The following is a 26,635-nucleotide window of genomic DNA, read 5'->3' as shown; positions in this document are numbered from 1 at the left end:
AAAAATATATTTAAAAATTATAATATTAAGTCTTAAATACATATATGGTGTGATTTTTCCATTAAATATTGTCTTGAATTGTTCTGTTTTAAACTCGGCAACCAAGTTAACAATCGTGGGGATTACGACCCTTCAAATAGCCCAGGCCCAAAACTGAATCGGGGAAATGATACGAAGGCCTGGTCCAATAACCAGTACGCCACCCATGCAAGACATTGAGGGGCCAGGAAGACCGATGGCGGGTCATTTTCTCCCACCGACGATTTATTGTGCTCTCATGATTAATTTGGTAGTAATTCCTTCGGCCACACCCTTTCCCTCCTAGAATTAATTTTTGACAAATCACACGTAGCAGCAGTTGTTAACTTGACTCGACCACTCACCTAACAGATCTTATCAGTGTTACTACCATCATTTTCTTCCTTTCTTCTCTCTATTAGTTAATTAAATAAATAGAACACACTGTCCTGTTTACAGTAACAGTACTACAAATACCACTATCAAATGCACATTCGAATTCCGTAAGAACATGATGAGGGACAGAGAATCATCCGATGAAGAAGATGATCGAGAGAACCTGATCCACCAAAATGAACGAGTAAATGACCTTTCTAAATCTCCACGCCATTCCACATTCCAAATCGACCGATTTCCCCTTTGTCGGCGTTTCAATTTCACTTCCGGTAAGATGTATGTACTGGCAATTATTCTCCCAATTTTGGTACTCATTCTTTATTTCGCTACCGACATCAAGAACCTATTTCAGACCACTGTTACCAGCATAAAGTATGATGGTTCTGTCAATTCCATACGCGAGTCCGAATTACGGGCTCTTTATTTGCTTAGGCAGCAGCAATTGGGGCTTTTCAAGCTCTGGAATCAAACACTGGTTAATGATACTTCTAGTACAGATACTGGTAATAGCTTGGAGTCCAGTCCTGGGTTTAGTTCCGTTTCGAGGTCCTCAATTGTAGAAGATCTCAAATCCGATTTGCTCAGACAGATTTCACTTAATAAACAAATTCAACAAGTTCTTTTGTCCTCTCATCAATCAGGTAACTTGTTAGTTACATCAGATAATTCCACAGACCCTAGTCTCGGTGGTTTAGGTAGGTGTCGGAAGGTGGATCATAACTTGTCCCAGAGGAGAAGTGTTGAGTGGAAACCAAGATCCAATAAGTACTTGTTTGCAATTTGTGTTTCTGGTCAAATGTCAAACCATTTGATCTGTTTGGAAAAGCATATGTTTTTCGCAGCTCTGCTCAACCGCATTTTGGTTATTCCGAGCTCAAAAGTTGACTTTGAGTTTCGTCGAGTCTTAGATGTTGATCATATAAATAAATGCTTGGGGAGAGAAGTAATTGTGACCTATGTCGAATTTTCAGAAAGGCAAAAGAGCCATTTGCACATAGATAAATTCCTTTGTTATTTCTCTCAGCCACAACCTTGTTTTTTGGATGAAGAACGTGTTAAGAAGTTGAAGTCATTAGGGGTTTCTATGAATAAGCTCGAAACTGCTTGGAATGAAGATATTAAGAAGCCAAAGAAAAGGACTGTCCAAGACATAAGGGCAAAGTTTTCCACGGATGATGATGTTATTGCAATAGGTGATGTGTTCTTTGCTGATGTGGAGAAGGACTGGGTAATGCAGCCTGGAGGTCCCATTTCCCACAAATGCAAGACACTCATTGAGCCAAGTCGTTTTATTATGCTTACTGCCCAACGTTTTGTCCAAACATTCTTGGGAGACGACTTTATTGCTCTTCATTTCCGCAGACACGGTTTTCTGAAATTCTGGTATGTTTTCGTTTGATGCTGTATCTAATGTTTAATAGATATTGGCTTTTGTATAGTAGTGGGAACAGAAAGGCCAGTGTTCATGGCTGATCAATATATTGCTGAGTAACGTTCATTTTCAAGCCCTATAATGCCTCCAATTATGTGTTACTGCCATATTGACAAAAGCTTCTCATCTTAGTTCTTCCTTATTTCTTAACCATACTTCACCACCTCTAATTCATTTATTGTGCTTCTCAGCAATGCCAAAAAGCCAAGTTGCTTCTACCCTGTTCCTCAAGCTGCAGACTGTATCAATCGTGTGCTTGAGAGGGCCAATTCTCCAATAATATATCTTTCCACAGATGCTGCAGAAAGTGAAACTGGTCTACTTCAGTCACTTGTTGTATTCAATGGGAAGACAGTACCCCTTGTTCAAAGGCCTGCTAGAAATTCAGCTGAAAAATGGGATGCTTTATTGTACAGACATGGCCTTGAGGGTGACTCTCAGGTGAGTTAGAGATTAACCCTTAAATATGCATTTTGTCCATATTCATAAGCAGAATATTAAGAGCAGTTACTTTATGTGGCACTGTACAATACAATTGGTACCTTTGATACTGGAACTTCTACAATCTATCATTCTGGATCCAGCCTCTGCTTTCTAATCATAATCTATCAAATGAGCACATTTTAAATTTGTCGAGTTTGACCTGTAGCGAAATCAGACTTAAATTTCAGTTCTATATATGGGATAATGGGAAGATAGAATAGATCTGATCCAATTTTATCTTGGACAATATAGATTATCACCCCATTATACTTGCATTGTATTCAAGTTTAAACATGTGTTTGGAGGTTTTCATACTTATTGCGGGTTGGGAGGGTGGTGTGAGGGCTTGAGAAGGTACGGGAGGGAGGACATGCAAAGTGGAGAAGGTGTGAGCCATTTTTCAGGTAGATAACATAGGTTGTAGAAGTCTTTTGATCGCAAATATGAATTTGGTTCTTGGGTTCTTGATTGAAGTTTGATGTCCTTTAGTTCTCCATGGGCTTAATTCAAAATTTGATATTCTATTGCACTGGAGTGAGTGTGTTTAAATGCAAGAAATTTTTTAATTCATAAGACATTAGCTTTTGATAGGAATGGATAAAAGTCAAATTGTACAACAACAACAACATACCCAGTGACCAGTGTAGTCCTATGAATGAGGGCTAAGGAGGGTAGGAGTACACAGACCTTACCTCTACCTCTGTAAGGTAGAGAGAGTGTTTCCAAATAAAAGTCAAACTGTATTTAGTATTTACTTATTTAACAAAAGGTTAATCCGTACCTATTAGATGGCATGAAATTTGTAAATATTCCTCTTTGGTAAAAGAGAGTTTTTTCCTGTCTTGTTAAAGATTCATATAATTTTGGGATGTCAAAATAGGATACTAGGATGCTTAAAGTCAGTTTCATGAAGTACTAGATGTACAAGAAGTTGTATTGACCTGGCTGTGCATTGTGCTCTTATCTAAATTTTATTTTTATGGGACCTAATGTGTACAGAAAGCCGTAATGGTACCCTCAATTCCGGGTTATAGATACAAAATTAATCTGTTCAAATCTGTGAATCCTACTGGAATTCTCATATTTTATCCACAATGGATTAATTCGTTCATTCAAACATCACACATTTCTTCTCTTAGATTGTACAGTTTTCACCATCAGCTGTATGTAGGATCTTAGAGAACTTATTGGTAGAAGAACAAGGTCCATGTAACTTATACATAGTATGGTTTTTCGATAGCTCATGTTATTATTCCTTATAGGGGACAGGCAGCACAGAAGCAGAACCCTGTAAATGAAGTCTGCTTTTCTTTAATCTTTTCATGCATTCTCTTGTTAAGTTTTTTTTGTTGGTCTTGCATGCTCTTATTTGTCTGTTCATTTCCTTCATGAAGGTGGAAGCTATGCTGGACAAGACAATTTGTGCTATGTCTAGCGTGTTTATTGGATCATCAGGGTCTACTTTTACTGATGATATTTTGCGGCTACGAAAAGACTGGGGATCTGCATCACTTTGTGATGAATATCTATGCCAGGGTGAACTGCCAAACTTCATCGCAGATGATGAGTGAAGCAGATATAATGGTTGAAGATACTTCGTCTTGTACTCCGCAAGCTCATCCTGCTACTGAACAAGTTACTATGCCTGAAGCAATTGCTCTACTTGCAGGCAAATGAAAAATTGTGTTGGAGTAAGAGTGATGTCTGGTGTTCTATTGTCTGTTCCATATTTCTAATCTCAATTCTTTAGCATAGATGGCCTATTGGGCCAATTCTTTTGGTCTGTATTCTATTGTATTAAATATTGCTTAGCAGAGTGACAATGTTTTTATCTGTGTAGCTACTTTATCTCTTGCCACCAGTTTTAGAGTTTGTAGGTTTGCATATTGGCACATACATTTCTCAATAGTAGAATATTTTAAGGATGAGAAAAGACGAGTTCACTTTCTTTTCTGGTAGAGAATGGAGCTGTTTCCTTTCTCTTTAGTTCTTTGTTTTTCTGTTTTATGTATATTAAGGGAAAATCACAAGTGGGGATATTGGGACAATATGAGAGGATCAGAATCAACTTGCTTCAGAGATGGAAAAAGTGCAATCGACATGTTTCATATTGCAATCGCACTTTTCTTTCTTTTTTTCATTCGGATAGTTGAGAAACAGATGAAAATGTATACAAATATACAAACGTTATTCTAAGTTTTTGTTCGATTTTTCTATTAATGTTCATTGACATTCCTACATTGTCGCAACTCTCATATGTTTCAGCTGAATCGATTGCTTTGCTATATCAATTCATTTTATTAATCAGCAATAATGTTTTGTTGTTATGACATAATTTTTCAGCAATGATATCACTTATTTAAAATATACTCAAAACCAAACTATTTAATGCTCTTATACGTTTAGATATAATAGTCTATTTTCAAATACTGAGCGAATGCACAGTTTCTGAACATATTTTCTTAATTTTTTCGTTCATACTGTTAATTACCGGAGTGGGCTTAAAAATTGTGAGCCCATTGGAATTTACCGCGAGAATTGGGCCTTATAGGCCGTAATGGGTCGGTAAACTAAACTCGCCCCACCGATCACGTGGATAGAAAGCCCTATATATAAAGAGTCTGCTCTCATTCCCTTTCTCTGCTTGTTACTCAAGAAAACTAAAGAGACTTTTGCTTCTTCCAATCTGAAGGAAATGGCACCCGCAGCAGATGTGGAGGATGAGATTAAGGACGAGAAGAATCCTAGACCTCTTGATGAAGATGATATTGCTCTACTCAAGACTTATGTACTCTTCTTCCTCTATATAAAGCCTAATGTTTCGTATCTTTATATTCTTGCTCTTAATGCTATTGAAATCTTTCGCGGTGTGTGCCTTCTTTCTAATTATAGTTAATCTTTGGATACCTACTGTTGCAACGATATCGCGATGATGAAAAAAATGCTAAAGGACTCACACGAAGCACTAAAACAATGAGAATTTGGTAGTGACTAGGCTATCGGCTAAGTGATGAGCTGAGAAAACTAAATTGCATCCAAAGAATGAGTTTTATTGATGTGATATGGTTATGTAGCATCTAATCGTACCTGCTACTAGTTTGAAACCGCTCCTATGGCCTAATTAACTTGAAACTCCGACTACTGTAGCTAAATTGCAAGTAACGTTACATGTGCTACATTTAAGCTTCAGTTGAGATATGTATGGTTTTCTTTTTCTTTATTTTAATTAATGTCGGGGGAAGGTGCGATATGTACTGTTGTGTATCAATACCCCATTGAAATGACCCTTGTCCTCAAGGGTCAGGTCTGGAAATTGGTCAAGTACTGATGATGGAATTTTCGACTTCCAAGGTTAGGTGGAAGGCCAGACCATATAAAAAGAAATGAGCAACGTCCAGGGCCCAATATTTTCTCACCAGCTTGAAAGCAACCATACAACAACATGACCGTGCAGTTACTTCCGGACGTGCTGACCCTCCTTGATATAGGCTTTAGCAGATAATTCATGAGATTGTACTTGAAATATAAGTAACTGAAGTGACAAAATTTTCCAGCTTCATTAAGAAATGGATCAAAGAGTGAATTACTATCAGCATAAGTAGATGAAGAACCTGCTTTTGATCTGCCGTGTCGAATGCTTTCTCATTCTTATGTTTTGAAAGATGGATGCCCTGCTACAACATTAGACTGTACAAAGTGCTTCTGCTTTTAGCAAGTAACACCCTTTAAGTCTGAACTGACCTTTTCTGTTACCCCTAACTTCTTTTCTTTCCATGGTTTCTTTCTCTCATACGATTCGTTTAGCTCCTCTATGCAATCAAAGTTTAGTGGACAATCATCAGCATCATGAAACCTTGCTCCACTTGAAACATTACAGAGGTGGGGAACTTAATTAATATCCACTCTGATAGAATGGAAAGTGGAACTTACTCTGACAAGTTCGTAAGCCATAGACATCTAACCTGAAGTAAACCTTCTTACAGTTTGGAGATTTCTTCACAAAAATATGGCGTGATCAGGTGATAGGGGTGTATAGTTCTTGGCGCTAAAATATCATTCATTTGGATAGACATTGCATTAGTTCTATTCATGTAAGGAGTGTTTGATCTCATTTCTATGTGTACTTGTGGTGTGCGAGTACAACCACAGGCACATACCACATTATATGTACACTGAGTTCGAAGAAAGAAGAGTATGCTATTTTTTACTTGTGAAATTTATAGTTTGGTTCCTTTTCTCTAGAACCCCCTCCTTTCATTTTGAAAGTATATGTGACTTAGTTTCTCTTCATTTTAGTAAATTCATTTTTTAATTAAATTATTGAAATGATATTTGCAGGGTTTGGGGCCTTATTCCACAAGCATAAAGAAAGTTGAGAAGGAAATCAAGGAAATGGCAAAAAAGATAAATGATTTGTGTGGTAAGTATTTGTATGTCTTTGCTTTTTGTCTCTGATGTTGAACTAATGGTATCTCTAAATGCAACCTACTGTTCATTTGCCGCACATTGTGGTCTTTGTTTTTCTGGGGGTCTAGAAAGGAGGAATAGAATAAGAAAGCTTTTCTTGTCCCTTAATCCTGGGAATTGATTTGCTTCTGTTAAAATCTGTAGATGTGTTTTCAACTTACTGTCTTGCCAATCATGCAGGTATTAAGGAATCTGACACTGGGTTGGCTGCACCAAGTCAGTGGGATCTAGTTTCAGATAAACAGATGATGCAGGAGGAGCAACCTCTTCAGGTTTTTTTTTTTTTTTTGGAAATGAAAGTTGACTAAGAGTCTGTTTGGAAAGCCACCTGGTAATTGGAATTGGTGTAATTACTAGGGTAGTAATTACTAACCTAGTAATTACGATGACCTGTTTGTTTGACACAGTGTAATTCCAGTGTAATTACAATTGTTCTGTTTGGTTGCACAAGTGTAATTACAAGGTTATATTAAATTTTAAAAATAAAAGTTAATTTTTAAAATTTAAAATTTATATTAGACAAATAAGGATATTTATAAATGATATTAAATTGAATATTAATTAATAAACATATGTTCTTAACTAATATTATAAAAAATTAATTTATTTATATTTTTTAAATTAGTATATTTTAAATAATTTAATCAAATAAACGAAAAGTATAAGATTTTTATGAACATCATGAAATGTATGTTTGACAAAAATGTTAATATTACAAATATAATGTCATAAAATTATTAAAATATTTGACAAAAAAAATAATCTATCAAGTTTAACTAAAAAATAAATGTTTTGCAACTTGAAATATCAAGTCAATAGTACTAAAACAAATGAAATTGAAAATATGACATTCATCCTAAATTCAAAACAAAAAATTTAACATAATGCTCTTATATCAAATTTTAACACAACGTACATAAATATGATTTTAAAAATTAGAATACTAACAAAATTATTTTTAAAAAGAAATAGAATAACAACAACAACAACAACCCAGTGGAATCCCACAACGTGGGGTCTGGGGAGGGTAAAGTGTACGCAGACCTTACTCCTACCAAGGTAGGACGGCTATTTCCGAGAGACGTTCGGCTTAATAGAAGCATAAAAAGATGTTAGATACTGCTAAGAAGTACAAGAAGTTCAAAGTGTTATGAAAAAGAAATAGAATAATAAATAAATAAATAATATGAAAAATTGCATGGAATGAAAAAGTAAAGGTTGAGAATGAGAATGAGAATGAGAATGAGAATGAGAATGAGAATGAGAATGAGAATGAAAATGAGAATGAGAATGAAATGAAATATAAATAAAAAATATATAATTAGAAAATATTAGAATAATATTTTTTAAAAAAATAGTAGAAATAAAAAATAAATTAAAATGAAAAATATAAATATAAATAAAAGAAGAATTTTAAAAAAAGTTTCATGTAATTACGTGATGTAATTACACCAATTCTTTACCCTTCCTTGAGAATTGAAGAGTGTAATTACTCCCCTTCAATTATGCTCAATTCTTCTCTTACCAAGTAATTACTTGGTCTACCAAACATGCCAAAGAGTGTAATTACACCCAATTACACCAAATCTCAATTACATTGTGGCTTTCCAAACATGCTCTAAGTCTTTGCTAGTCAGATGCTTTGACGCTGTAACTTATCTTTGGAGCAGGTGGCTAGGTGTACAAAGATAATTAGCCCCAATACTGAAGATGCAAAATATGTAATAAATGTCAAGCAAATTGCTAAGGTATGTTATCCTGTCCTTCGCATATTGTATTGGTTGTATTAATTTCATTTTTGACAGTAATTCAAGTTGTGTGAGTGTTTCGAAGCAATTTGTCTTGTAAGTCTCCACAAACTGATCCTGAAGGTATGTGCTTAAGCAGTAATAAGTAGCATATTGTGGTTAGCAGCAAGGCATAAGTATTAAGTTGGACTCGTCTTGATTTGGAGATCCATCAGTCATTTTCCTTTTCTTCTGAGAACTGATTAATTAACAGAATATCTTCCTATGTTTCTGTCTTTAGCCTGAGGATTTGTACTCTTTAGATTGCTTTAGTTTTCTCGGGTAAATGATGTATTTTCATGTGAAAACTGTTGCAGTACCGTTGGTTGGATTTATTTTGCAATGGATTAAGGTCACCTGGTTTGACTATATGCTTCTTTCGTACCTGCAGTTTGTTGTTGGATTAGGTGATAAAGTTTCACCTACTGATATAGAAGAAGGCATGAGAGTCGGGTAGATTCTTCTTCTACTTCTTCTTGTTCTGTCTCAGGATCTTGTAGCATGGTTTGATGTTTTGCTGTGGTTTGCCCCCCAAAAAAGTGTTGATTTGCTTTAGCTGGTTGTTAATAACTTTTTTCTGAAGATGGTAAAAGAAAGCAACACTTATCTCTGTTGGCTTAGCAAGCGTTTTATCTTTTTAATTGGTGGATCCACATTCTCTATTAGAAGTCAACTGTTGCTTATTGCTGATTATGAAACTTGATTGGTGCACATCTTGCAAAATTATTAGTTTGTGGAATGGATCCAAATAGCTTACCTTTTTTTCCTGCTAAAGATGCCTAGTGTAGATATAATTTCACTTTTAGGTGGAACATCTGTAAGATTATTAAATGGACTTTGAGTCTTCTGTTCTTTTAAAAGTTTGTCGACTCTTAGCTTGACTATTTTTGTTAATGCTACAGTGTTGATAGGAATAAATATCAAATTCAGATTCCGTTGCCCCCCAAAATTGATCCAAGTGTCACAATGATGACTGTCGAGGAAAAACCTGATGTTACATATAATGATGTTGGAGGATGTAAGGAGCAAATTGAGAAGATGCGGGAGGTGATGATGAGTGTTTATTCTTCTGTTGTGTAATTTCATATTTTCCCTTTTCCCCTTTGATTGACGTTTGACTAATTGGTTTGTGCTCCTTCTCTTGCTCAATTAAGAACAGGTTGTTGAACTTCCCATGCTTCACCCTGAAAAATTTGTCAAACTTGGAATTGATCCCCCTAAGGGCGTTCTCTGTTATGGTCCTCCTGGTACTGGGAAAACATTGCTTGCCAGAGCTGTTGCAAATCGTACGGATGCATGCTTCATTCGCGTTATTGGTAGTGAGCTTGTTCAGAAATATGTTGGTGAGGGAGCTAGAATGGTTCGCGAACTGTTCCAGGTTAGGAACACTCTTTTAATTAATTTTATTTTGGATAACCCAGGAATCCCCTCAACTCCAATTGGTCTACTGGTGGAAAACTCAGGAGAATATTGACCTGCACCTCTACCATGTTCCCACTTGAATACCAGACTTCGTGTCTGTTACAGGGTTCAAACTCCTGAGGTGCAACAACCTCACCTTACTATTGAACCAAAGCCCCACTGTGAGATAATACACTCTAATTGTTGAACTCGGATGCAAGGTTCAACTTTAGCATTGATTCTTGACTAGAGCTTTGATATGACAGATGGCACGCTCCAAGAAGGCCTGCATTGTGTTTTTCGACGAAGTAGATGCCATTGGAGGTGCACGATTTGATGATGGAGTCGGGGGAGACAATGAAGTTCAACGAACCATGCTTGAAATTGTGAACCAGCTTGATGGTTTTGATGCTCGAGGGAATATTAAAGTTCTCATGGCAACCAATAGGTTAGCTTGCCTATATGTTGCGATAATAATTTGTGTATATGTTGCAATTGTTTTTTCCTCCAACAGTGTACACATTTACTTTTTCTTGTTCAGTTGCTTATGCTATTTCACGCTTTGGTGATTAAAATTTGGAGCTATTGGTCAATAAGTGTTGCACAGAGACGTGAGTGGCTCTTTTGTGCATGTTTCAAGTTGACTTCCTATATATTTGCTACTAAAAAGCCACCTTGGGATTAACTACATGAAGTCCCTTGTGGGCCTGATTTTTTTTAATTTATTGATACTCTTGAAGGTTCTTCCTTTTTTAGTGCTCCCTTGGTGGTCTGAACTTTTCATCTTTTAATATGATGGTCTATGGTCGGGAATGTCATGGTGTCTTCAACCATATATTCATGCTTGGTAGCGTAAAATGCTGCTCACAGCTTGTTATCATCTTGCTCAAGTTATAACTCCATCCTACTGTTTACAGACCTGATACACTTGATCCAGCTTTATTACGTCCTGGACGATTGGATCGAAAAGTTGAATTTGGCCTGCCTGATTTGGAGAGTAGAACACAGATATTTAAGATTCACACACGAACAATGAACTGCGAACGGGATATTCGGTTTGAACTCTTGGCCCGACTCTGTCCTAACTCTACAGGTAATCTCTCATAAACATGGTTAGCATGTCAGACATTATAAAATAAACAATAATACAGCTGACATATGGGCATTAACTGTGTCTGGCTGATTGTAACATGTATTTTTCGTATTTAGATTGTGTAAAGACTATTCTATTAAATCAGATATTTGTACTGTCATACTAATGAAGACTAGGAAATCATTTAAGTGCCACCTTTCCATTTTAGGGTTTGTCAGAAAATTACAGGAAATCGTTTCTCTTAGTAGTTCTATGTAAACAAGGTCCTATAACTTTTGTCATTATCAACCCTGATCATATGTAATCCGTCTCAGGCTGCCATCTTTCTTGATACCTTGTGAATCTGATTCTCTAATTGTTCTTAGGGAAATTAATTATTGTTTTTGATATGTCATGTTTGTTTGTACTTCTGTTGGAGGCTTGAATAGCTTTAATGCTATAGGAGAGCTTAGATTAATTACCATGGTAGGCACAGTGCTAGGGACATACCGAATAAGATCTCTGTGAGCTATTGATGCACTTAAACTGAAGTCGCGGCAGCATCAAAGGGGAAATATATGGTAGATAATATATAAGCAGAGACGAAGAGGAACCGTAACATTCTATTGGTTCTTTTTGTTCCAGGAGCTGATATTAGAAGTGTGTGCACGGAGGCTGGAATGTATGCTATTCGAGCGAGGAGGAAAACTGTCACGGAGAAAGACTTTTTAGATGCTGTCAATAAGGTCATCAAAGGGTATCAGAAGTTCAGTGCAACACCGAAGTACATGGTCTACAATTGATTGGGCCTCTTTTTGGCTCTTGAAGGGGACAAAGGGCGTTGACAGGAACAAGGAGCTTTCATTTGATCATGAAATATATAAACCTCTGGCTGTTGTTGTGTTTACTGCCTGGAAGATGCAGGATCCGATGTGGCTTGTGCATTGCAACATCTTTGGTGATTTGTTGTCGGTACCAAAACTGGACACTATTTCTCTGATAATTTTCTCTGTTTCAGCTTCTTAAGTTCCACTTCTATTCAAGGCTTTGTAATGTGCTATATTTTGTTTTGATTGCCCACTGTTACACATCTTCAAAAGATACGTTTGTTTTTTGTTCTGCACATGCTTCCTGATGTCATGTGTTCAATGATTTTCTTTTTTTTGTTTTCAATCAAACACTTGAACATTTTATATAAAGGATTAAACCTCAAGTATAATGGATATCTAGCAAAAGTATGAAGGTGGACTCAAATTCTGAATGATTCTTATACAGTGATAATCATATAACATACTTAGGTGGTCGATTGTAAAATTTAAGGAGATTTTGTTGGTATCGTGGTAAATCCAAATAAACGAAACCTCAATACACAAATCAGTCGTATCTATTTGCATGTCCTTGTTTTATTGACAACATGTCTCAATTTACGTGACACATTTTTTCCTTTCTAGTCCTTTCCAAAAAAGATGCCACATTTATCTTATTTGACAATTATTTAATGGCATTATTTCCATTTTACTTTAACAGGATCAAATGATACCATATAAACACTATTTCCCCTGGTCATGACAAACAAGGACATATCATCTTCAGATCCTTTATCAACCTAAAATTGGGGTTACCCTTCGCCCCCACAACCAGCAGCAAGTGAAAGGCATCATTGAGTGGATTCTGACAAATTAAGTGGAGTCTCCACCGTCCGTCCTTGTACTTTTCTTAAGATCTCATTATAAGCTTGGCAAGAACATTTTGATGGAAATCCGTAAGTGGGACCATGTTAGGCGTGATCAATTGATAGTTAGCTAGTTGGTAAGGGACTAAGGAAGATAAGGTGATGATTTGTTCGATTATGTCGAACAAACAATACTGAATGCTATCGGTTGCGATGTCACGTCAACTAATAAAAAGAAAATTGTTGGAATATAGCACTAGTATATGCTTGTTCTCCTTTTCAGATGATAGTTTGGACTTTGTATGTGAGATGATGAAAATATGAAATAATATTATTTCTTTAATCCCGCTGTAAGAACAAATTAGAAGATGGAAAAAATTCAGATAAAAGAGGGAAAGAAGTGAAAATAAATTATGAACTATGAACAGATTTTAGCATCTCGTATTGGTACAATGCACTCCAAGTCTGCAAAATAACAGGCTCGAGACGTCATTCCTCATGAACATGACGAATAGAAAAAAAGACACCTCCATCGTGTGTTAGAATATGCAACATGTTGAGTACTCAATATCAGATGGAAACTAAGGTTCATAGTCCGGGCCATCTGTTTCACCCCTTGAAGTACCCTGATCGACACCAAATGTCCTCTTGCTCATGTTTGCTCGTTGCACAAGCCGAACTAATGCTTGAACCACTTCTGACATAGGTGGCCTGAACTCGGGCTCAGGCTGCCACAGAGAAAAAAAAAAGAGGTTCGTTGAGATAGTGTTGAGTGATTTAAGGAACTAGATTACTGAAAACTAAGTAGCAGTTTTATGAAAGCTCATTCACTTCCAGTTCGAAATATTACCTGTACACAGAGAGCTATTACATCAGCAAAGCGTGATAGAGATTTAACAGGATAGAGCCCCTCGAGTGCTGGATCAACCATTTTAGCTAGGGCATCAATATCATGCAGCTGAGGTGTTGCCCATCTAACTAGAGATTGTTCAGATCTTGTTCTTGTGCTGCATTAAGAGAACAGGTAATATCATCAGAATTTTTTTGGAAGCTTCAAATTTGTACTGTTTCTTTAAGAAACTTACATAATGTCATGGGATGCTAAATAACATTACCTATCAAAAGGTTTTCGTCCGGTAAGAAGTTCCAACATAACCACTCCAAAGCTGTACACGTCACTTTTTATGGTACACTGTCCAGACATAGCAACTTCAGGGGCACCATATCCTGATCCTGTATTATGGTTCAATGCCTGCGAGAAGAGTTTGATAGTCAGGTGAATATATCAGGAAACTGGCTTTATGATGAAAATCTATACCAGCTGAAAAGGAGGAAATAAGACACCTGTGAAAGACTAGTAGATAATAGATACTTCTCAGCTTGAGTCAATCTTATTTTTAACATGGTAACAAAATTCTTTTTTTTGATATTCAATGGTACATGGTAAAGAGTACACGCCTTCTATAGATATGATACTGTGGATGACTTATATCGAAGATCTGAATCGAAGTTCTGGTTTCTTTTCTCCAAGGACAGATAAATAGGCAAAGAGGATGCAAGTACAGGCATATAGGCATGTGCATGAGCACCCTTATGCATATGCATTAGTCAATCAGAACCCACATTCTTACATTAGAAGATATAGCATCATCCAACAAAAGATACTTGGCAAAGGAATCCTAAAGCTAGGAGCTATAGCTACCTGATCTGCATCAGCAATAAGACTTGCCAATCCACAGTCTGATAGATGAGGATTGAGTTCTGCATCAAGTAAAATATTTGCAGACTTGATATTCTTGTGAACCAAAGATGGTGAACAAACTTCATGCAGATACCTGCAAAGGATGCTTATTTTAGCTACTAGTCGAGAAACTTGAGAAGAAGAAGATGGAAAGATCAGTATATTAAACATGGTGGATAAACAATGGCTGGCAACATATATTCTATTCTTTTAATGTTCAGATAATGAATCATCTTCTAGCATGTAACTGATCATCAATGTTCAAGAACATCAATAGCTGTGTTCTAATTACTGAGTGCTTACGTATTGGCGTTCACAACATATAACTTTCCACCTCCCTTTCAGAAAGAAAATAACTATTCCATAAGCTTTATTAGCTGGTCTTTTCTATCACCCCCTCCCCCCTTCCCACAGGAAAAAACACTTCATTATTGACTACACATACCAGAAGATACATGATAGAGACTAGCATTTCAACCAATGGGACAATGAAAATATAAAACCTTGTTTAGAGTTCTGTGAACATTATAAAATGGCATCAAATATCTCTGTAGATCATGAAAACTCACTCTAGTGCTCTTGCTGTGCCTAGTGCAATCTTAACTCTGCTATTCCATGTTAGTGGCTTGCTTTCCTCATCTGACAGATGCAGGAAATCATGCAGAGAACCATTTTTGTGGAATTCATAAACTAGCAGATGCTGCCCATGCTCTGAACAATATCCAACCAGCTCAGTTACATTTGGATGGTGCAACCGTGATATCTCAGAAACAATATCGAGAAAATCTTCAGGATTCTGGAGTGCAGAAGAGTTGATTTTCTTGACTGCAAGAACCTAATGGAATTTCAAAAATTAGAAAGGAACTTACGAGGATGGTTCAGTTACACAGGAATCGATGATAGTAGCTTCAAACCGAAAGTTTTGAACTAACATAATTTTTCGACTAATTTTTTATGATCCAACTTCTTTCTTTCATTTTCTTTAGATAGGTAATTTTTCATATTGAAAATTTATCTGTCATTTCAACTATCTTTGCTTAAACATTCATTAGCAGCACATAATAAATTCATGATATGAATTCCCTATTCAATCAGAGAGAACCATTTTCTTTACGTAGATAGTCAGTCGGTCATAAGAGAGAAACCATACCTTTCCATCATCGAACTGAGCCCTATAAACGCGCCCAAATGATCCCTCGCCAATAAGGTTATCAATATTGAAGCTATCTGTCGCCATCTGTAGGTCTGCGATTGAATATTGTCTTGCATCAATTTTAGCTGTATTAACTTTCTTGGATGGGACAATTGGTTTTGCTGCTATGTCATCTTCGTCAAATGACTTGTGGCGTTCAATAGGTGGAGGTCTTAGATTTACTACCGCAGGAGCTTCAAATGCTTTCACAATTGGCTCAGAGGAAGCTTGATTAGTTTTCAACTCTGCAGTAAAAAAAGGCCAATGAACAGAAAATCCAGACAGAAAAGGAAGCACGCGACTGAAGGTTACAAACAGGCAAATGCATAATCAGGTTCGGATTAATGAGATATGGAAGAGAGATGAGCCTTAAAAGGCATAACTATGAACCACGACTGATGAGGTTGAGAAAATCAAAGAACTAGGATTTGCTAAGAGGTGAATTTGGTGGTGAGCACAAATGGTTTAGAATGGAAGAAACTCACTTTGCTGAAAGTTGCATTTTGACTTATAGCAAGGGGAGAAGTAGTTTCATAGGAAGGCAAACCATCAAAGGGGAGCTGACTAATAACAAGCATAGGACCACTGAAAGAGATCATAAAGCTGAAGTTTTCTTTATCCCACTGTCAGCTTCAACAGGCAATACAGAGTCTAAACATCAGTTACATTTCTACAATCAAGCTCTTGGAACTTTTCAGTAAGTAAGAAGTTTTGTTTCCATGGAAGATAGGACCTATCAGCCTTTGCAGTTTTATATTTCGATGTAAAGTTTGTTCCTACTTCGGTGTTTTTCTTTTATATCGAAGACCGTAGCTGGCAACGTGCTGATCCACTATTAGTCATACACCACAGGCAGTTATTAAGCACAAAGGTTAAGATTGATTATCCACATTCTCTTTCAGAAAATTTCCATTTTATGCAGCAGGTCTATTTTACACCTTTTTAAGCAGGATACAGGAATGAGGTTGATGATAATATGGTTGATTGATATGTTCCACAATTAATTAACAATTACAGAGATCATGAAAGGGTCTAATAGACATCTTAACTGACAAAACCAAGCAATTATGAAAAGAAATACCATGTACTTCCTGGGGAGCAAGAGGAGCAAATGGCTGATTATCATGTTTCTCGATGTCTGTCGATGAACGTTTCGACCTCTTCTTGATAACAAAGAAAGCCACAATTGCCCCAACAACTAGAACAGATATCACTATGCCTGCAATGGCTCCACCCCCTATCCCCGATTTACCACCACCATCACCACTGTTTCCACCATCAGAAGGGCTATTATTGCCTCCAGATTTGTGGTGCGGCCTGCTTGCAGGGGGTGTGCCAAGTGGAGGAGGGGGTGCAGGTCCCGAGTTCCATGAGTTACCATTTGATCTGTTACAGGAGAGCCACAAACCCTGAATAAATTCAAAGTAGACATAAATTTCAAGAACCATTACGCTACCATGATATACTTACTTCGTGATCCCTTTCAAGTGATCAGGAACCCAGCCATTAAAACGGTTGTTCTCAACATTCCTAAAGCATAAAGGAATACACATGACTTGTAACCATGCTTTCAATCGAGACTCTATAGATGAGATAAAAATCAGGGATGATATCTTAAAATAAGCATAGACTGAAAACTCACAAATCGTCCAGAGGAAGATTGGCTAAGACATCAATAGTTCCTGTAAACTGGTTGTTCTGCAAATACCTGCATACTTCAACATGTAAACTTAACCACTGAAGGACTCAACCAATTGTCTACAAGGACGAAGCAAAAAATTTATTATCTCACATTTTGTTCATACTACTCAGTGCCTTGAAGCTTTGAGGAAGATCACCCGTCATAGCATTGAATGAGAAATCCCTGAGGCATAAAGATTAATCAATTAAAAACTACGAGACAGAGAACGATTAGCTAGTCATTTCAGGTTTCCAAGACTTGGCTTAAGAATATCTCGAAATGTTTAGACAACCACATAAGTTTACAGATTGCAACAAAGATCAGATACTGTTTTTCATGATAATGACTTTCTTTTCCAAAGCAACAACTCAGCTGGGAGAAGAAAAGTGTATATCAATGAAGTGCGAATGGCATGTTTTATCTACAACACCTCATATATGACCACAACTTGGTGATATTAAAACACTTAAGAAATGGCATGAGAGGAAGATAGGCCTTACAATGTATTGAGAGAAGACAGAGAGTCGAATGATACAGTCACTTGTCCTTGAATTTGATTATGACTGACATTTCTACAGCCAGATACAAATATTCCAGTCATTGAAAAGCTTAACCTTAAACCAAAAGCTTACTGCTGGAAAGAAAATTGCAGTCAAATTCAAAGATTTTACATACAAGTATCGGAGGGAAGTCATCTGTGAAACGGAATATGGAAGGGCACCATTAAAACCATTAGCAGCAAGGTTTCTGCATTGCAAGGCAAGGTTTAAGAAAGATTGGTGGAAAAATAGAATCTGGAATGATGAAAATATAGTAATATACAATCTATGAGACATACAATCTTTGCAAATTTGGAGGAAGCTGATAAGGTAACTGGCTTCCCAAATTGTTATTACTTATGTCACTGCAAAATTAGAAGTGAATAAGAATTTGAGACATATATATCGAAGAAACATGTATGAGGACATTATTGAAGGCCATTTATCTTACAAATTAGTCACAGATGTAAGACTTGCTAATTGATAGCCCAGTGAACCAGAGAGGCCAAGACCTGATAACTTGCTGGAGGAAAATGAAAAAGGAAGCAAACAACAGAAATCACCAAGTCAACAATTCCAAGAATTGAAACAACATGCTGAAGAAGATAAAGAAGGAAAACATCAAAAATAATCACCTATAACAATAAGGAAGATAGGAACTCACATTTCAGTAACTCTATTGCCCGAGCAAGTAATGCCTGTCCAGGACTCTCCACAAGGATCACCACCATTGGCATTCCATTTTGTTAGCTGTCCAGGTGAATTTAGGCTGCTAAACAGAACTCTCAGAGCAGAAGCTGAAAATCAAAGTGTCACCAGAAAAATCAGCTTGGCATACTTACCAGTCAACATATTCTTATAACGTTCAAATGAAATTGTATATTTTCATTAATAATAGCTTGAAAAGAAATCAAACGGTGGACAAACTGTTAACGAGTGGTGTATCTACAAGACATCAATAAGCATCGCGAAATGCAACATGTGCGGTGATCGAGACTGGGAGAACAGTCTTTTAAGTAATAATGTCCTTGATCGTTTTTAACCTCACTTGTTTTGTTTTTGGCTTCCCACCCCCACTATCCTGTCCGTTCCAAGCAACAGAAAGAAGAAAAACGAAAATTTACTGGAGCAACTTGACTGAAATTAGTAACTCAGTCAAAATGTCGGACGCAGTTTCAATATGTCTGCTCCCAGAATGAATGGAAGTAATAATTCAAAGATTCAACAATTCTAAAAGTCCACCGACAAGGCCAATGCATACATAACACTTGAGCTCCCTCTAATTGATTCATGCCTTGATCAAAAACAACTTTTCGCTTTTTACATATATAAGACAATATACTATCCAGGTAAGGAAAATAACGACAAAATTAGCGACGGTTGCTGAGTTCATTCTGAGCTAGATTGTTACTCACTGGCTTTCCAAATGAATCAACCTCCATTAATGATGCATCAAGTGATCAGTAAGCATATAGACAAAGAGATAGAAACAATAAATGAGAATGATTAAACATAATAGCTGACCGTCATTTGGATCTGTGTCGGCTGTGGCATAGTTAGCACAATAAAGCAAAATGCCGAAGATTAGCGGCAGTAGCAACAATCTCATCTTTACGGCGTCGTTTTCTCCTCCTCAGTCACAGTCACCGGAGTTTTCCTTCACCACCACAACACAAAACCCCAAGCTTCAGCTCGGGAACAGAAAGGCTTTGTCAGAACTTTCCTATTTTATTTCGAGTAATTTCCTTTATAATATTGGGAAGTGTATTTTATATTATTAAAAAAGAAATTAAGGAATATATAAGTAAGAAAAAAAAAAAGATGAGGTGGTTGGGTAGGGAGAGGTCGTATAAGCCATTTCAAGGAAAAGCTGGCAGGCACGATCTGCTGAAAGAATCCAAAGCCAAACAAAAGTATAAAAGGAATTTATTTCTGTATACAGCTACAGACCTACATTGACATATATTTGCAAAAGCAGCTAGCCAAACACTACTCCATAATTGTTTTTTCCGGATACAAAAATAAATTACTAGTAGGAGTAATTATTTTTCAATTTCTGATTATTATCACTAGATATTTTTATCATCTAAATAAATTAAAATACGTTGTAAGCAAGCTACTCTGGACCCACAATTATAAAATACAAGACATTTGATGAGTTTGGTTCTCTTACAAATAAATAATTTTAAAAATTAGTACGTACAAATCAATTTTGTATTTGAAGGAAATTGCATTAGATCGTAGTTTTATGGCTTCTACTATTTATTATTTAAGAGGAGAGTCAGATTTCCTTTAGACAAACAGAAATGATTGCTTCATAAAGTGGGCATCTCTAACTTTCCATTAAATATTTTATTGAAGTAGTAACAAAGAGTAAAAAAGATAGTTCAGTGTACTAAAATTTTCATACAAAATTTAAAAAAGGATCCAATCATAAAAATCTATTGTACCGTTGAACAATTGGGTTTCTTTAACAACGTTAAATGTATATAGTAAGAAATTTATGGATAGATGGAGTCGTAGTACGACGGAGTGAAAAAAGAAACAAAAAAGGAGAGCAAGTCACGGGCAATCCGCTAAAAGTGACGGATTTGTCTGTAATCATCTCTTGTGAGCATTGACCAACTCGACATTCACCTCATTTTTCTAACGTATCATCGCTCAATCTCATCAATCATATAACATTTAATCTGTTTGAATTAATTTATTTTTAAACAATTCATAAATTAAAAATAAGTTCATCCAAATAAATTCAACTATTTATTGAGATTTATTTTAACCATAAAATGACTTTAAATTAATCAGTTAAACACTCAAAAAAGCTGAAAATAGTTTATAAGCAGTTTATAAGTCAATCCAAATAGCCTCATTATCTTGTTTCACATTAAAATAAGTTTACTTTGTAATAGTGTAACGTCACTAAATCTTTCTTTATTTTTGCAGTAAAAAAGAACCAAATTATTTTTATTTTGTTGAAATAACTAAATTTTATCTACGATAACAATAAAGTAACTAGACAAATTAGACTACATCCGTCAAGGTGACATGGCATAAATGTAGGTATGTAAAAATTAAATTTTGAACTTATATATATTAGTTTTCCTAAAACTGGAGAATTAATCCATTTAATCTAATGTTGAAGAAATGGTCGAATTTTCTTTTTCTGGCTTAATCATTTTTTTTGAGATAAATGTCAAAAATTTATATAAACTATCATTTTCTTTTCGAATTTCATACCTAAATTATTGTGAATATGAATTTATATATAAACTATCATTTATTAGTTTGAAAAACACATTTCAGTGATGTGTAATACACTCTCTTTTTTATTTGAAAAAATCTTGTCATAGGGCATTGAACATGAATAAAATATTTCACCTTAACAAAATAAAATAAAATTTTAATATTAATTAAAAGTTAAAAATCAAAGTATTACTATCCAAAAAGAGAAATAATTTTTTAATTAATTTTAAAAAATAAAAATTTAAAATATTTTTCTCAATCAACTCTACCACCTCCCCCTAACCCCATCCACCCTATCCCCCACCCCTACCCCGACAATCCTCCGCCCTTATATTTTTTAAAATTTTTTTTATAAAAATTTTTTTAAAAATTCTGACTTCACCTCCTTCCCACTCTTTTCTAAAAAAATTGTTCTTATTTATTGTTATTATTTTTATTTTTTTAAAAAAGTAAATTTTTACCCACCCCATCTAACCCTCTGCTTCAAATTTATTTTTTTACCTTTTTCTCATTTTGTGTTAGATATGTACATATATTTTTAGAATTTTTTTTTCTACTTGCATATCGAATATAACAAAAATAAAAAAAAGTCTTGCGGCAAATAAAACATATATATATAAAACACAAAACGTGAAAAAAATTAAAAGTGAAGGATTAGGTGGGTGGGATAGAATTATTTCTTTTAAAAAATTAAAACAATATCTAAATTATTATATGAAGGAGGGAGGGGGGAAGTAGTTTCTTTTAAAAATTTTACAAAGAAAATAAAAAATAAACTAAAAATTTGGGGTGTGGGTGGGTGGGTGGGGGTACGGTGAGAGGAAGTGGTGGAGTGAGTAAGAAAAATATTTTATATTTTATTTTATAATTTTTTTTTTGATAGTAATACTTTAATATTTAATTTTAACTAATACTAATAATTTCTTTAATTTTTTTCCATGTAACACTGATATGAAAAAAAATTTAAAATAAAAGAGAGAGTGTAGTACATATACCATAATGAAAGTGTAATAAAATAGAGAGGTGCGTTTTCCAAACAAATAAGTAATAGTTTAGGTATAAACTTATTCTCAATAATTTAGATATGAAACTCAAAAAAGTGTGACAGTTCAAGTGTATTTTTGACACTTATCTTTCTTTTGTCAAATCAAAACATGCTACTCATATTGATAAAACAAATAGGAAATGTTTTTCACGACATTTTATTTTTTTTGAAAATTTGTATGATATGCCATACTTTGTGAACTTTCTCAACTCTCTGTAGTTGACTATGCATTCTAATTATGTATGGTGATCTCAAACAGCTGTAGCTTACATAGGTGAAAATAAAGAAGAATAATTCAAACGAGTAATAAAATTATATGTAAAGATTAATAAAGTGAGGCGCCCCTAGTATATATCATTTCTATCGAGAGAACCACTCCTTCCTATACTTGGTTTTCGAAACGTGTTCATTTGGATAATTAGTGATTCATTCAACGTTGAAAAATGTTGTCTAATTTGGTGAAATGGCAATTTTATTAATAAAAAAAACAGTTTGATGTCATTGATGTGCTTGTTTTCCAACAAACAAATCACTGTCTGCGTTGCTAAGCACCAAAGTTTCTTTCACTAATAATTCTTGTTGAATTTGACATATGTATGTAATACATATATGTTTGAGGGTTGGATATGTTGCAAGTTTTTCTCAAGTAAGTTTCAAGTTTAGGCAACATGAGGTGGGGCTTTTTGTTTGTTTGTTTTTCAGGTCTCCCATGAAATGTGGCCATTTGTGTAGTAAAATGAGCACATTTTCACATCAGAATTAGGTATACCGATTCTTTGAAGAAATGGTCTCTCTTTTTTTTAACCAAAACCTCGAAATTACTCACATATCATACCAATTACCAACCCCTCTCGTACACCCCAAACTTTTTTCATTTTGAGGCTACTTTCTTCGTTCTCTTCCACTTGTCACTTTTACATTTTGCACATCTTAATAATATATTGAATAAAAAAAATAATTAAATCTGATTAAATTATTCATATTTATTCTTTTATAATTTTAATTTATTACTAGTTCTTGTTTTCACCACATTAATCTCTCTATATATATTTATTAGAGTAATAGTAAGAAAAATACTAAAAAAAATAAAATCAATTATATATATATATCAGTTTTTTTAGATCAAGCATTTTGAAACAACTAACTTACTTTTAGTAAATGGGACAAATAAAATGGAATAGCTAACTGAGTGAATATCTTTCTAAATGATGCAAGAAACAAGTAGCAATATGGACGAAAATACTACTCCTTCGTTCAATAATAGTTGTTCTCTATTGATTTAACACACATTTTAAAAAACAATAAATAATAGGAGCAATATTACTAATATTTTTACCCTTTGATGAAAATATTAAATTTAATGCTTTGAAAAATATATTAGATATTAAATACTCCCTTCATTCCATATTAAGTGAATTTTTTAGGGATTTTTCATTGTTCAAAGTTCAAGATAGATGTTAGAAACTTTTTTCATATTTGCCCTTTCATTTATTGAAGTTTTATATTTTCTAGGAGATAAATCATATTACTTGTAAAGTTATATTTATGATTTTACAAAAGACAATACTAGTGAATAATATGGTTCAAATTATATTCTTGAATATTTTTCTTAATATGTGTGCATTGCTTCATAAATTCACTTAATATAGAATGGAGGAGTATTGTTTAATAGCAAGGACACAATGAACACAAATGGGTAAATATATAATTCATTAATTTTTCAAACTAGACAAGTATTGTTAGTTTACAAGTACTGAATAATTGCATGTCGACGTATTAAGTGGTGCTTAGTCTATGAGCAAATTTGAGGAATGGAGCCACTCAGCCGCTAGATCTACAAGTCAGCTTTGAAGTCACCATCGTAATTAATGAATGATTATGAGAAGAGTTAAAAGCGTTTAAATGTAAAACACATATGCCACGCGGTATTCTCTAGTTGGAACATGAATTTTTCGAATTATCATTTTCAGTCGTACCATTAGCTTAAGACCACGTTTGGACAATCATTTAATTGATTATGTGATTTGATATTTGCTCTGCAATCAGTTAACTAAAAGGGACCATTTAACTACCGTCTCTTACTTAAACACATGAATTGATAAGTAATTCTACTTGTCTTCTCTGTTCACTTAATCATATGTCGTACCAATCAAATCAATTTCGTAACGTTAAGATTGGGGAGATTATGAGAAAATTAGTCTCTTTATCTTATTTTATGTGTCATTAATTGATTAAAGCATAAGCCACTGTTCTTAATTTGCTGTACGTTAAACATTTAATATTGTCATAAAGCGAAATCTTTAAAAGTGTTGTATAAATTAAATGGGAAGACCAATTAGTTGTGATTAAGCTTTAGTCATGTTCGTCTTGCTTAGGTCCACTATTTGCTATGAACATTATCTTAGCTTTGTCAAAAAATTATTTGCTAATGGAAAACAAACAGAACTTTTAGTAATTAGAAATCCTTTTTAGGTCAAATTTTATTTCATATTTTGTATATTCAGAGGTCTATTGCCTCATAATATATCATATTATGAAATTTGTAAACTTTAATTTCTCTCCTCATTTCTACATTTTTTCAAAACAAAACAAGTGTCGTGTGATATGTTTTGTTTGTTGAGTTCATTGTTCTTCAATTGCTATTGTTGATATTATAGAATAGTGTTTCATTCTATTATGGAAGAAAATTAATTCAAACATTCAAAAATTCTAAAAAGATTAAATTACTTGAAGAAATATTGTTTTCTGTTGGTTCCACAACTTATCTATTATGACGTTTTTCTGTTTGTGGTTTCTATATTTTTTTAATTCCAATTCTAACTTATGTTTTCTGTTTTCCTGGTTATGAACACTACAGTCTACTAACAAAAAAATTAAAAGAAGAAAATATGGTATCATAAGATAAAGAGACGGTCAATTGCGTTAATAATGGTCGGTCCCATATGGAAAAAGCATATATATCACCGAAACGCGCATTGATAAATACAGCAGAATAGGAGCTGGTGTCATGTATCCAACCAACTCCGAATACTAGTAATATTTTATTTTATTCTCTAAAAACAAATATATGGTAGGTCTTTTATAGGTGACAATTTTACATAATAAAAAGCAAGACAATCGAATGCAATGAACTTAAGCTTAATCAACTTAATGGAAGGCCTCAGACCAAAAATGACTTATTGGAAGGCCACAAAGACGATGACTTCGATCATCAAAATAGACCGTACAATACGCCCTAATCCCAATAACTATTCATCAATTAAATATTATAGTAGATATATACTTATATTAATTATTATTATTTTAAAAAAAATGTAAAGTCGACAAATAAAATAAAGACAGATGAATTTTCTTATGAAAATTAATAAAATTAACGCACTGCCCAGAATATAATTTTTAATGCGTGTGCAGCAAGGGAGTTGCACTTGATTGTCGGTGGATATTGTCCTTTCTTATTGACTCAGCAATTTTATGCTGCCCACGTATTTCTCCCAAGTCCCCTTTTCAAACTTCTTTAAACTCTAAAATAAAGACCATCAATTTCAAGAACAAAGCAATATGCTTCTTAATTCTATTTTTTCTTTTATTTATTGGTGTTTTTGTTACCACTATTTTATATCATCCATTTTCTCCATTGCATGGAGGGTAATATATTTTAATGAAACCTATCACATATAGTTAGTATGGAAGAATAGCCAAAGTAGTTAATTTAGTATTATTCTATTCTATTCTTGTTACAAATTTACAAATCATGTGCGGTCAAATTAGAATAGAAGACACCAAAGACGGTCCAGAGCACTCAAGTATAACTATAAAAACTCGTTTCTGCCCAACTAAAAATGGGCTGGCCTAATCTTCAGTTGATGTCCAATGGATACTACTGGTGACTCGAGTTTAATGGATACTACTGGTGACTCGAGTTTAATGGATACTACTGGTGACTCGAGTTTGATACTCCTATACAAAATGCGGCCCATACAAAATGGTACGGTTTGCCATTCAAATGAGTTGGTCAATAATTTTTGGCCTTTAACAATTGAACTTATGTCGAGTGAGATATAAATTCTTTAAAAGCTATACTTTGCAAAAAAAACTTTATTTATTACGAAGTAGATAAAAGTAAAGATCAATAACAAAATAGGGACAGAAGTGCAAATGGCCCTTTGGGGATTTTAGAGTGCTTTTTGAACTATATTTGGGAATGGGTTAATGCAATCTCTATGGAAAAGGAAAAGTGGTTTGCCTTTGGGAACTTGCAATCATGAAGCAGCAACCAATATTGGGATTGTCCCAAACAAACTTTGCGGCTCTGTTTTTCATAGCGCTGATGAAATCATGTAATGTTTAAATCCATACGCTTCAATTTATTCCTGGGCTTCAACCTCATAATTATCATCATGCCATGCTAATTTACTTAAGAGGGTAGGCATGTTTTGTGAGTTAGATCCGAGATTAATTTTCTTATT

At 34.6% G+C, this 26,635-nt stretch overlaps 3 protein-coding genes across 3 annotated transcripts; 2 read left to right on the top strand and 1 right to left on the bottom strand.

Annotated features, from left to right (window-relative positions):
- The first annotated feature begins 267 nt into the window (after positions 1-267).
- Positions 268-4,525, top strand: LOC129895206 (O-fucosyltransferase 36-like). Its single transcript, XM_055970887.1, has 3 exons — positions 268-1,797; positions 2,038-2,287; positions 3,724-4,525. Exons 1-3 carry the CDS (start codon positions 530-532, stop codon positions 3,898-3,900), a joined length of 1,695 nt encoding a protein of 564 aa, XP_055826862.1. The 5' UTR covers positions 268-529; the 3' UTR covers positions 3,901-4,525.
- A 440-nt stretch (positions 4,526-4,965) lies between these two features.
- On the top strand, positions 4,966-12,191 carry LOC129895355 (26S proteasome regulatory subunit 7 homolog A). The gene is made up of 10 exons (XM_055971067.1): positions 4,966-5,117; positions 6,668-6,749; positions 6,977-7,068; positions 8,467-8,544; positions 8,975-9,036; positions 9,486-9,630; positions 9,743-9,961; positions 10,251-10,432; positions 10,902-11,077; positions 11,702-12,191. Exons 1-10 carry the CDS (start codon positions 5,025-5,027, stop codon positions 11,857-11,859), a joined length of 1,287 nt encoding a protein of 428 aa, XP_055827042.1. The 5' UTR covers positions 4,966-5,024; the 3' UTR covers positions 11,860-12,191.
- Positions 12,192-13,106: 915 nt separating this feature from the next.
- On the bottom strand, positions 13,107-19,658 carry LOC129895354 (protein STRUBBELIG-RECEPTOR FAMILY 6-like). Its single transcript, XM_055971066.1, has 16 exons — positions 19,406-19,658; positions 18,546-18,678; positions 18,333-18,404; positions 18,181-18,246; positions 18,018-18,089; positions 17,843-17,914; positions 17,454-17,525; positions 17,304-17,369; positions 17,132-17,191; positions 16,743-17,047; positions 15,620-15,906; positions 15,039-15,304; positions 14,431-14,563; positions 13,844-13,980; positions 13,579-13,735; positions 13,107-13,456 (listed from the first exon to the last, which is right to left on the bottom strand). Exons 1-16 carry the CDS (start codon positions 19,488-19,490, stop codon positions 13,310-13,312), a joined length of 2,130 nt encoding a protein of 709 aa, XP_055827041.1. The 5' UTR covers positions 19,491-19,658; the 3' UTR covers positions 13,107-13,309.
- Between the last annotated feature and the right edge of the window lie 6,977 nt (positions 19,659-26,635).

The sequence above is a fragment of the Solanum dulcamara genome, chromosome 7, assembly GCF_947179165.1.
Source record: "Solanum dulcamara chromosome 7, daSolDulc1.2, whole genome shotgun sequence".
NCBI classification, from domain to species: Eukaryota; Viridiplantae; Streptophyta; class Magnoliopsida; order Solanales; family Solanaceae; genus Solanum; species Solanum dulcamara.
This window is presented reverse-complemented; position numbering and strand designations above follow the sequence as displayed.

Excerpts from the sequence above, each read along its gene's own strand:
- LOC129895354 (XM_055971066.1), bottom strand. The coding sequence starts at position 19,490 with ATGAGATTGTTGCTACTGCCGCTAATCTTCGGCATTTTGCTTTATTGT. Across the intron at positions 18,247-18,332 it reads CTTACATCTGTGACTAATTT|TGACATAAGTAATAACAATT; the intron begins GTAAGATAAATG and ends CTAATTTTGCAG. Across the intron at positions 17,048-17,131 it reads CACTTGAAAGGGATCACGAA|ATCAAATGGTAACTCATGGA; the intron begins GTAAGTATATCA and ends CTCCTGTAACAG.
- LOC129895206 (XM_055970887.1), top strand. The coding sequence starts at position 530 with ATGATGAGGGACAGAGAATCATCCGATGAAGAAGATGATCGAGAGAAC. Across the intron at positions 1,798-2,037 it reads CACGGTTTTCTGAAATTCTG|CAATGCCAAAAAGCCAAGTT; the intron begins GTATGTTTTCGT and ends TGTGCTTCTCAG. Across the intron at positions 2,288-3,723 it reads GCCTTGAGGGTGACTCTCAG|GTGGAAGCTATGCTGGACAA; the intron begins GTGAGTTAGAGA and ends TCCTTCATGAAG.
- LOC129895355 (XM_055971067.1), top strand. The coding sequence starts at position 5,025 with ATGGCACCCGCAGCAGATGTGGAGGATGAGATTAAGGACGAGAAGAAT. Across the intron at positions 8,545-8,974 it reads ATGTCAAGCAAATTGCTAAG|TTTGTTGTTGGATTAGGTGA; the intron begins GTATGTTATCCT and ends TCGTACCTGCAG. Across the intron at positions 9,631-9,742 it reads AAATTGAGAAGATGCGGGAG|GTTGTTGAACTTCCCATGCT; the intron begins GTGATGATGAGT and ends AATTAAGAACAG.